Below are 11,517 nucleotides of genomic sequence, written 5' to 3'. Positions count from 1 at the left end.
ATAATAAAATTTATTTTTAAAAATAAGTTTTGCATTTTATTTTCCTACTTGTAACGTTATCGTAACATTCAATAAATTAAAGTATTTTCTCCCTTCATTAAGTGGAGTACCTTTTTTTAAAGAGGGAAAATGCATTACGCATGAATCGCATGATTATGTGGGACTCCCTAGGCTGATGAGGTTTACCCACTAAAACCCCTCTGTCGCCGTCGCCTTGCTACACGGCGAGGTCCCAGGCACTCCGAAGTACTCGTCCGCAACCTCGCCAGATTGAGAGTAATTACCTAACCTAACTATGTGTGACGCTAGGCTACTACTGCAGAACAAAAAACTTAGATAGGAAAAGTTTTAATAAGATGGGACGTCGGTCGCATCTTAAAACAAAATTGATCTTCGTACAAAATGTTCCGAATCTAGTGGCTATAGGGCAGTGGGTGACGAAGTCTGGCGTAGTCGGTAGTGACCCTGCCTGCTATGGCGATGGTCGTGGGGTCGAATCCCGGTAAGGGCATTTATTTGTGTTATGAACACATTTTTGTTCCTAAGTAAGTATATAAGTATGTATTAATCTACCAGCTACCATAGTACCCGCTTTGCTTAGCTTGGGGCTGGGTTGATCTGTGTAGGTACCTAAGGTACCTATATGGTATTTTTCCATCAGATGTGTGAGAATAAGATGCGAAGCGAGAGATTAGTTTGTGATTATGTGATTAATGTGATTAGCCAATAGTAACACCTCTCGCTACGTATTTTATTATAGTGATGTTGTTTAGTGAGAGGTAAGGAAATAAAAATAAATAAATTTGCTCGTTCATTCTGTAATAGTTTACTCATAAACATTTAAAAGAAGCGATAAATATGACCAGGCCGTCTTCAGTATCTGAAAAAAGAAACACGTTATTATTAACTAATCTGTATTTATAACCATAAAATAATATAATTTACAATCGGAGGCCGATTCCTATTTCAAATTTTATTACATTTTATAATCTTGTTTTCACAAACTCACGCTCGACTTTTATTGCTTTTCGAACGTACCAATCAACGGGGTTTGCAAACTCGTTCATTCATTCTGATTCATTCCATGAAATTGAAAACTTGTACTTGGAGCTTCACGTCAGAAAAAAATAAGTTTTGCAAATGCTAAAAATGAAATCAAATAAAGATAAAATGATTACCTACCTATTAGGTTTGTTTTAAAAACATAGAGCTAAACATTTGATTCGGCCACTTATGAAACATTTGTACTAATTGTAAAAATTTGTTTGTATAAAATACCTATCTACTTTTAGTTTAACAAACAAACACTTAATTAACAAATAAAGTATAATGCAATACACGATATTTTCCGAAAACGCCCTCGTTCCATTTGATTCCACTCCATATAATATATTTGTATTGAACATATTGTTCTAAATCCCCCAGGCGGTACAGCAAATACCGAGATACCGACAAATACCAAGTATTTCTCGGTAAAGCGATTCTCAAGAGTATATTTGTACACAGACAGCGTATTTTCTAGTGGTTCCGACTGAAACTATTGATTCTATTATCAAATGTCTCATGAATTCTGGCACGTTTATAAGGGATTCATACAATATTCGATGATTCGTACTAAAGTAATGATGACTGTCGTACTTAAATATTTGCCACTTTCTAACAGTAGTAGACTTTCAATCCGGAGGTCGCGGGTTCAAATCCCGGCTCGTACCAATGAGTTTTTCGGAACTTATGTGCGAAATGTCATTTGATAGGTAGTCCGTGAAAGACGGACAAACAAACATACACACATACTTTCCCATTTATAATATTAGTATGGATTGCCATGAAACTAAGAAATAATCCTGTATACATACCCTGGCGTAGCACGCCATGTTGATTACAGAGAAACCGTAGGTCGTGACATGGACCTCTTTCTGGGACCTGCCAAGTTAGAAATAGATTTACCATGTTTTACTATATATCTCAGCTATCTAACCGAATCAATAGTAAGGGACACGTGCAGCTATAGCAGTTACATAGCTCCGTCCCTCTCTCTCAATCTATAAACTGGACGGCTTCATAGCACTTCATGGTAGCCCCCCCAGGAAACACTATGAGTAGGGTCTGGTGCACTGATGTTTGGTTGCGATTTTCTGTCATTTACCTGTGCATGGCAATCAAGACGGAACTCTTGACTCTCTTAGAAGCGTTGTACCAGAGGCAACCGTACAGCGCGTCGGTTATTCCTGTACTCTGCGAAAATAATGAAAGACACCATTGTTTGTGTCAATATGTGTTACTATAAGAGTTTTGAATGATTCACGGTTATTTTCATTAGACTTATATTGACCGGGATATAGACCGTGATTACCTTTTTGATTTTTGTCGAGCTCCCGGTATTTCGACGCAGTTGCATTCATCATGATCACGGAAAACTGTTTGTCAATATAAGTCTAATATGTGTTACTGTCCGATGAATGTACCTACCTTTCTTACTACTTACATACCTATTCGTATTTGTCAGGAAGTGAACCAAGAATGTAAAAAAAAAATAATATACTCCCAACATAATGGATTGATTTCCATCAAACATGGCTAAGAAAAGAACACTCTTGACTAATTCAGCTTTTAAACAAAAAACTAAATCAAAATCGCTTTATCCGTTCGGGAGCTACGATGCCACAGACAGACGAACAAACAAACAGACAGACACATCAAACTTATAACATCCCGTCGTTTTTGCGTCGGGGGTTAAAAGCGCTTAATTTATTATCGTTTTCGTAGCTATTAACTTCGTAGTCAGGCTGTGTTCTGATCCAACGATTGCCTAGGCCGTCTGGGGTGGACGGTGGTCTTAAATGGATGAAATGGCTAATGAAGAAGAAGACGAAAATCAAAGAATAAAGCAGATCAGATTTGACGACCGGTTTCGCTCAGCTGCTAGTGATCCCGCCTGCTAAGCCGCGGTCCTGGGTTCGAATCCCGGTAAGGGCATTTATTTGTGTGATGAGCACAGATCCTGATTTTGTTCCTGAGTCATGGATGTTTTCTACTTATATATGTATATATCTATTTAAGTATCTATATCGTCGCTTAGCACCCAAAGTACAAGCTTTGCTTAGTTTGGGGCTAAGTTGATCTGTGTACGGTGTCCCCAATATTTATTTATTTATTTTATTTACTTAGATACTTACAGAGTCAATAAGTTTCTGTCCGTGCTTACACAAGAGGTAGGTCTGCGCGAGCGCTGTAACGAGGAACGACTTGTAGCTAAACTCGTTCCATTTCTCCACAATCTGTAACGAGTAACGACATCTCTACTTTAAGGTCTAAGCGTAGAAGACCGTTTAAAAGAGAAGACAGTAGGGTAAACTGGCCTCATTGTGTGACATGCCTAATTCGGTGATACAAGCTTTGAAGCACTATTCCGAAAGACGATTTTTGGTTGTTTCACCGAATTAGGCGTGTCACCGAATGAGGCGAGTTTACCCTAGTAATTACTTTATTGTGTACAACAGTTTATACAGGTACAAGTTGTAGGAATATACAAAGGGGAGGTTATTCCTATAAGGGATCTCTTCCAGCTAACTTTGGGACTTGGGTTTATAAGTTATTTCGCAACTTTTGCGCTCACGCAACATTCTTGCTAGTGTCAACAATGTCAGCATAGCAAATGGATCCAAGTTTCTTTCGTAGTGTATCCTAGCGTATAGACATCTATCCCTTTGACGGCAGATGTTTCAAATATTATGTGTAGTAAATTTAATAGATTAGGCAATTATTTGAAACACTATTTATCCTCCTCTCATAGTACTAAAAGTTCTTCCCTGTTAACGCTTTAAAAAAAATTAAAGCAGACCTTATACTACGTTTAAAATACGTAGGCCCGATATTCAAGTGCTACCGGGCCTTCGTATTTGAAATGGAGTATACTTACGACCGAACAAAAGCCGCAGAAGCAGAAGATCATGGAGCTATTAAGGAAGTTCAGGAGAAGCGCACCGCTGAACATTTCCTCCACGTCACCCGAAAGTCTAAGACAAATAAGCAGTTTTAAAAGTTGTAATTACCTACTCAGTAGATTCTCTTACACGGGAGCAAAATTAATACATATTTACAGCGGGGGCGAAAATTGAATGCTGAAGGATGCCAAAGATCCTATAATTGAATCAGGGTTGGGTAAGAGTCTGAACCTGTAAGCCCAGCGTACGACTACGTAGCCAAATGCACAAAATGCTTACGATAACATCGAAGCTATCTCAATTGCTCTTCCATCTTGGCGTTGGCGCGACAGAGCCATACTTACCTACTGCGTTTTGAGCGGCATCTAGCGTCAACGATTGTCGATTCGGCTAGGCCGGCTGAACACCGGAGATCCAATTCTTCTTTTCACAATATGCATGCCGGAATATATTTGTATTCTATTCTGATCAGAATTGTCGCGCACTGTCGTCGATTCAGTAGAAGATTCAGTGGGAATACAGCTAGATTTGCGAATTGCTGCATAATTCGCAAATCTAGCTGTATTCCGAATGAAACCATTTGAAATACCTACCTGATCAAGTCCTGATGCCTTTTAATGATAGCGGCCATCTCTTTCAAATGAATTTTCTCTGTTTCCGGGGCATCACAGTTTTCATTGAGCATTTGCTCAGTGGTAAATGCACCTATAAAAAACCTTTAGTAGTAATAGTAATAACTTATTAAAAATACACAATTAGAAGAGAAATGCTAAAGGTGAAATTTTCCCTTTGAAGAATCTCTTCCAGTTAACCTTTGAGTAAATGAGAGGACAAACATAAAGACGGTAACAAATGCAGCAACACGTACTAGAAATACAAGGTAGCCGGACTAAGCTAGAATGTGCTGTAATAACTTTACTTACTCAAGGGGTTTTTAGGTTCGACCTTCGGTACGAGCTTCCGTATACGGATTGTGAGCATATCGAACTGGATCGAGATGTGGCTCAGAAAGATGCAGAATAGCAGGTCTCCCATCACCATGAACCCAATGGCGCTGCAACCTGAAATTTTGCCCTTATAATCACCGTCTATTATAGTTGGTATACGAATATAGTAGGCGGACCAAATGGCGGACCACGGTTTGTATCGGAACCGTCAACCTAGCTAATGCAGACCGCGTTTCCTTTCTACTGTTGTCCAGAACTGTCCGATATAGTCGTCTTATTCTTACAATCAAGACCCCTGAAGAAACTAATTGGTGGTAATAGTAGCAGCTTACAATCAAGCGAGATGTCTACTTCTTTGCAATGTTATAAAAACATATATCGTCATAATATTGTAAATGGTTATGCAGCTTTATATGGCTAGTTGCAAAACTTGCAAACCCAGTAACATAATCATAATCATAATCATAATATTTATTAATAATACAAATTACAAGTCACATAATTTTATACAGCAGGTACATAAAGATTAAAACCCTTCTACGACATATGGTAGGTTATTTTATTAATATCTTATATCCTAGGTTTTTAATTAAAGAACACTTTGTGGTCATAGAACGCTTAGATTAATATTACAGATGCATACATTAGCCATGAATAAATTTATTTGGTTAGGATTTAAGAATGACTCCTTGGCTCTAGGCTAGTTCAATATAGTTAGTTCCATTGGTTCCATAGAATTGAGCAGCAGCTCGTCAGTCGAAATTTATGGAACAGGCCACTTTTTTTTCGTGATTTCACTATGCAAAGATCAGCTAAAGCTAAAGCTTTTAAAATCGCAACGAAATAAAACCGTGTGTGTCCAGTACGCGCACAGCGGTGATATATCCGCCCGTTTTGCCTGCTTGCGCCGCGTTTACAAGGCGACGACATGACCGCGCAAAATGCGTCACTTGATGGCTGCTGGGCGGCGTCCGCACAGATTTTTTTCTGTAGTACGCGGATTTACTGAATAGTCCATAGGATGCAGAAAATTCGTGCGGCGCCGCACTGCAATCAATCTGCAGCAAACCACACATTTTTATCCGCATACGGATTATTTTCCGCTGTGCGCACACTTCAAGGAGGTTCCATACTTCACAGATTTTGTAAAAACAAAAACTTACGGCAAAAATCCGTAGTGCGCGCATAGCCTAATACTTAAGAAGTCGCCCTGTATAGTGGCGGCTGGTGAAAATTTCTGCTAGGCAACATCGAGCAAAAAGAACTTTACTTTACTAGTAATCAATTTTAGGCAAGCCGGTGGGAATCGGCTTATATGGATCAGCCGCTGCTGATATTTAAATATTTTTCATTTAAGTATAATATAACTCCGAGAAGAAGACATAAACGCAACAATATTTAATTGGGAACACTAATAGTAAATTACGCACCAAGTTCTTAAAACTTCTTAAATAACTCACCATGGAAATCTTCAAAAGCCAACGCGAACGCATACCACGGGCCACCTTCGTAAGGATCGAAGGGGTACCAGTACCAGTAAGGCAGTATGAGGGGTGTGTCGTGCCCTGCAGCTCTGTACCCCAGGGCCACGAAGGATGGGGACAGGAAGATTATCACTAGGAGGACGTTGCACCAGTAGTAGCCTGAAAACAGAAATTGGTGTAAGGCCGATAGTCCACTATCATATGTTTATCATAGATCATATGTGAGTGTGCACGGCAAAACGTCCCGCTTTGTCGATTGTTATAAAGCCGCTTTGTCAGTTTATTCATATAAAGATACATGTAAATCGCGCCTTCGCACTCACATATGTCATATGTTCATCGGCCTAAGAATGGCTCAAGGTAGTCCAATTCCTAACCAAGGCATCGAAAACAACACGTATTTAGTTTATAGTTATAGAACGCCGTTTGGGGTCAAAGATCATGTGATGGTTCCTGTTACCTACAATAATAAACATGTTGAAGTCTCGGCTCTTTCTAGGTATGTTCTATGGGGCCACATGTTCTTGAACATTCATACCAGATCGTCAAATACTGGTCGCTACTGGGTAGACCACCAGTATTTCACTTTCAAATCATTCCTCATTCATGCTTGCCGGTTTAGGGTTAGGGTGCTCTTGAACTGTCTTTTCTTAAGGATTTCCCGAATTTGATCAGACAAACTAACTTCTACTTCTCCTATATATACAATTACCTTTGTTAGCCTTCTTTAACTCATTATTTTCGTACTAAATACTTACACGCATACAATAACGCCAGTATCTTATAAAAGAGAAAAGCAGACCACATGAAACTTTTTATTTTATTTTATTATAAACCTTCTGAGGTGTTCCCCTTGCGCTATGACATGGGGTTCTTCAAGAAGCAGGTATTTAGGGTTCTTAAAGGTCGGCAACGCATAGGTGACTCCCCTGATGTTGCTTATGTCCATGGGCGGCGATGACTGCTTTCCATCAGGCGGCTCGTCTGCTCGTTTGCTGCCTATTTCATAAAAAAAAAAAAAAAACTTGCCAGTGATTGACCTTAGTCGCACCTGATGGAAAGTGACGACAAGGCCGAGGTTGTAGTGTTACAACTACTCATGTTTCAGTGTCACTCTTGGCAAATAAAGGGTTAAGAGAAAACGAAACTGTGACATTGCAGTGATAGGTTGCCAGGATCTCGCCTATATTAGTATAATATGGATTAACCTTTAACGACCATATTGAGACTCCTTAGCGTCCTGCTGACGACACGATCTTCTTCTTCGGTGACAGTTCCCTGAGGCCACATGGTCCTGAGCTCCCATACAAGGTTGTTGAACACTGGACGGTAGACCACCATTTTGTATGACTTAAATATTGCTGGAATAAAAATCGATGTTCATGAGCTCATGACTCAAATATATTTTGGCAATGTGAGTTGAGTTCAGAAGTGGGATACATTGTAAAGGAAAGGGTAAAAAAAACTCGGTCCATGTGAATTGGTAAGTAGTAAAACATTATAATAACACAATTTGTGAAAAATATGTGGAGATTCGTTTGTTCTTTCTGTATATTCAGTAGGTACCTAACTTATTCTGATTAGGAAAAAAAATAGAAGAAACATTTTTGACCTTTGTATAGATGGTCGACTTAGGCGACCTGTCCTAGAAGAAAAAATATTCCCAAAACATTTTTTTAAATGTATTAAAACTGAATGCGATACCGAATATGCTTCTAAACTTGTATACTATTTATAATTATACTATTTTAGCTACATTTGTAGAATTTTAGTGTATAGCCACTGTAGGACTATGTCATAGTGATGTTATAAATCAGATTGTAAGAAGTCTTTTACTGCTTGCTATTTTGACATGGTTGTAGAGTGACTGTACATATAATTAGTAGGTATATACCTAAAAGCAAGTTGCACAGGCAGGGCATGGACAGGAATATCTCCACGTACTCTGTGCTCCTCACTACCATGTAAATAAGCTCCAAGAGAGCCGCCACCCACAGGTTCAGATTCTCCAGCCAGTAGTATATGTCCCAGAATATTCTGTAAGTATTACTAGTAAAACTAGGGAACAAATTGGTAAATATTTTTACAATTGTTATTTTTAAGTAAGTGACTACTTACTTTTTTTTTTAAGTAAGTGGTCACACTACTGTATACAAATTATAGAATAAATGTAAGTTATTTGTAGTGACATCTAGTGTCATTCACGCGTCAATCACGCGTCAAATAGCGTAAATTATCAGTACCACTACTCGACAGTTTTACAACTTATATCAAAAGCAGAAGGAATTGAAAACAAAGTACTGGTTAATACTATTGTAATAAGAGCTAATATTGTTGAGCATTAGACTTTTTGTTCGTCGCGACATCTATTGACAAGTAGAAAGAAAATATTTGCATGTATACATAAATCACTTACGGCAAAATGTAGTAAGTTCATTTAGTAAGTGAATTAGGTTGAATAATTGATAGAAGAATTGTCTGCCAAGGAAGCAAGATGTCCACATTCGTAAAGACAAAAGTCAGTAACTAAAAACGTTAATTAACACTTAGTTTTTTCTTTGATTATTTTGTGGGGAGTATATAATTTCTTTGTTGACTTTTAAAATGTCAGTCATTATCCAAAGTCCGTCGTTCCTGGTGCCGTTGCCGAATGGCGTTTCTACGACGCGAAACGAAAACGAAACGCCGCGAAAGGTAGTCTGGATCTGTCGCGCCAATACGCAAGAGCGATAGAGATAGATATCTACGAGCGTTTCGTTTCGTGAGCGTTTCGTGAGCGTTAGTGCCATTCGGCTACGCACACTGAACAGATAACTAAAAACTATGTTGTTTACTTACCTGACATGAGGAGGATCGGTCTTCGTAAGCCGCAGACCAACCCACTTCTGAACAGCCCAAGGTATAGCAAACGTGTCATCGTAGTCTTTCACGTCGTAATATTGCTTAGTCTGAAAAATAAAAACCTTCAAAAATATACATCCATAGATCCAACAAGCGACATTTTTGTTGTTCCGTGTTTTTAAACCCTGACGCAAAAACGAAGGGGTGTTATAAGTTTGACAGGTCTGTCTGTCTGTTTGTCTGTCTGTCTGTGTGTGTGTCTGTCTGTGGCATCGTAGCTCCCGAACGGATGAACCGATTTAGATTTAGTTTTTTTTTGTCTGAAAGACACGCACGACGCAAAAACGACGGGGTGTTATAAGTTTGACGTGTCTGTCTGTGTGTATGTCTGTCTGTTTGTCAGTCTGTGTGTGTGTGTGTGTGTGTGTGTGTGTGTGTGTGTGTGTGTGTGTGTGTCTGTCTGTGGCATCGTAGCTCTCGAACGGATGAACCGCTTATGATTTAGTTTTTTTTGTCTGAAAGCTGAGTTAGTCGGGAGTGTTCTTAGCATGTTTCATGAAAATCGGTCTACTATGCCGCGGTCGGGGGTTTTTTCAAAATTTTAATTTTGTTTAAGTACTAAGTGTCTTATTTCGTTACGAAAACTCACAGTCTTCAAATAGCGCCTACTTTGAAAGAAATATTGCGTCCGCAGCAAATGATGGGCCTTATAAAATGTTGTTCAGCTAATCTGGAATAAGGCCCGCCGACTGAGCTGACGAGATTGGCCCGCTGGGGACTCCAATTAGGGAATATTTTGCTGTTTATGAGGGACTGGATTATTAAACCTTTCTAGACAAACACGACGCCACAGACACAACACAATAATGACCTATTTACACGGTGCGAGACATAACTATATTTAGGTACATTGCGGACAGTTGAAGTTACATACAATTCAGCACACCAATCAAATACTGCAATGTACAGTCAACCAATCGGAACCCTAGGCCACTGTAGAACTATGTCATAGTGACGTTATAAATCAGATTGTAGGAAATCTCTTACTGTTTGTCATTTTCACATGGTTCTAGAGTGGCCTAAATGGTTGACCGTCCCTACTGAAACTGTCTTCTTCTTTCAGGTTCTTGCAAGTCTCGCAACGTGTAAATGGGTACTAATAGTCGGATCCCTCAGCTTGTTTTCAAGGCAAGCAAGTAGGTAAGTTGTGTGTTGATGAAATTACGATTTGTAATTTTCTTAAATATGGGTAATGAATAGAAGCAAACTTTAGTGTTATTTATCATTCTCGCCTTTCAAAATGATACGATGAAAAATGTGACTAATGATGATGATAAATGTTGACTTTTACCACATTCAGTGATACAGTTGATTCAATAAATAAACGGATTATAATACTACTAGCTTTTGCCCGCGGCTTCGCTCGCGTTAGAAAGAGACAAAAAGTAGCCTATGTCACTCTGCATCCCTTCAACTATCGCCACTTAAAAAATCACGACAATTCGTCGCTCCGTTTTGCCGTGAAAGACGGACAAACAAACAGACACACACACACTTTCCCATTTATAATATTAGTATGGATTATTGGTTATATAATAATAAACCAGCGGCGTCCCGTACTAGCAAAGCTGATAGAATATACCTACTTACCCAGACTTCAATTATTATACGCTACAATCTTGACACATATTTCCCTGGCTTTAATAAGTTCTGTGAAATACTAAAGACAGGTTTATAAATCGACGTTTTTGTTCTCCGTAGGGAAAATATATTGAGGTACCTAATTATTCTACGAAAGTGCTTTGTCTTTAGCTCTAAATTTCAAGAATGTTTAAGAGATTTCATCTGAAACAGCCTACGGATATTTGTAATTGGTAGGTAATTTTGTCGGCTTATTTTTAAGTCCCGAGTTACACACTATGTTTTTCATAGCCCTAATATCGGTGACAGACGATATGGTGCAACCGACCCCATATCCAGTAAGTGAGATAAGAATATGAAAAATAAAACAATGTTCCTAATTAGATAAAAAAACCTATGAAAGCCCTTTTGTTAAGTTTCGTGTACTTTCGGGCCCTCGCATTTGAATTGGTGTAACAACGAACTGAGAGTAATTTGTGTATAAAATAAAGCAAACCTAGTAAAAACCGGCCAAGAGCGTGTCGGGCCACGCTCAGTGTAGGGTTCCGTAGTTTTTCGTATTTTTCTCAAAAACTACTGAACCTATCAAGTTCAAAACAATTTTCCTAGAAAGTCGTAGTAAAGTTCTACTTTTGTGATTTTTTTCATATTTTTTAAACA

The 11,517-nt window shown here is 38.7% G+C and overlaps 1 protein-coding gene across 1 annotated transcript; it reads right to left on the bottom strand.

Annotated features, from left to right (window-relative positions):
* Positions 1–813: 813 nt before the first annotated feature.
* LOC125238311 (odorant receptor 4-like) lies at positions 814–9,296 on the bottom strand. The gene is made up of 10 exons (XM_048145604.1): positions 9,214–9,296; positions 7,584–7,736; positions 6,352–6,534; positions 4,868–5,005; positions 4,538–4,649; positions 3,920–4,016; positions 3,177–3,278; positions 2,147–2,235; positions 1,857–1,923; positions 814–880 (listed from the first exon to the last, which is right to left on the bottom strand). Exons 1-10 carry the CDS (start codon positions 9,290–9,292, stop codon positions 827–829), a joined length of 1,074 nt encoding a protein of 357 aa, XP_048001561.1. The 5' UTR covers positions 9,293–9,296; the 3' UTR covers positions 814–826.
* Positions 9,297–11,517: the final 2,221 nt, after the last annotated feature.

Source organism: Leguminivora glycinivorella, chromosome 23, assembly GCF_023078275.1.
Source record: "Leguminivora glycinivorella isolate SPB_JAAS2020 chromosome 23, LegGlyc_1.1, whole genome shotgun sequence".
In the NCBI taxonomy this organism is placed as follows: domain Eukaryota; kingdom Metazoa; phylum Arthropoda; class Insecta; order Lepidoptera; family Tortricidae; genus Leguminivora; species Leguminivora glycinivorella.
This window is presented reverse-complemented; position numbering and strand designations above follow the sequence as displayed.

Bases quoted from the DNA above. Each gene is read 5' to 3' on its own strand.
- LOC125238311 (XM_048145604.1), bottom strand. From the start codon at position 9,292: ATGACACGTTTGCTATACCTTGGGCTGTTCAGAAGTGGGTTGGTCTGC. The intron at 4,650-4,867 runs GTAAGTAAAGTT...GGTTTTTTATAG, and splicing joins CGAACCTAAAAACCCCTTGA to GTGCATTTACCACTGAGCAA. The intron at 881-1,856 runs GTATGTATACAG...TTCTTTTTTCAG, and splicing joins ACATGGCGTGCTACGCCAGG to ATACTGAAGACGGCCTGGTC.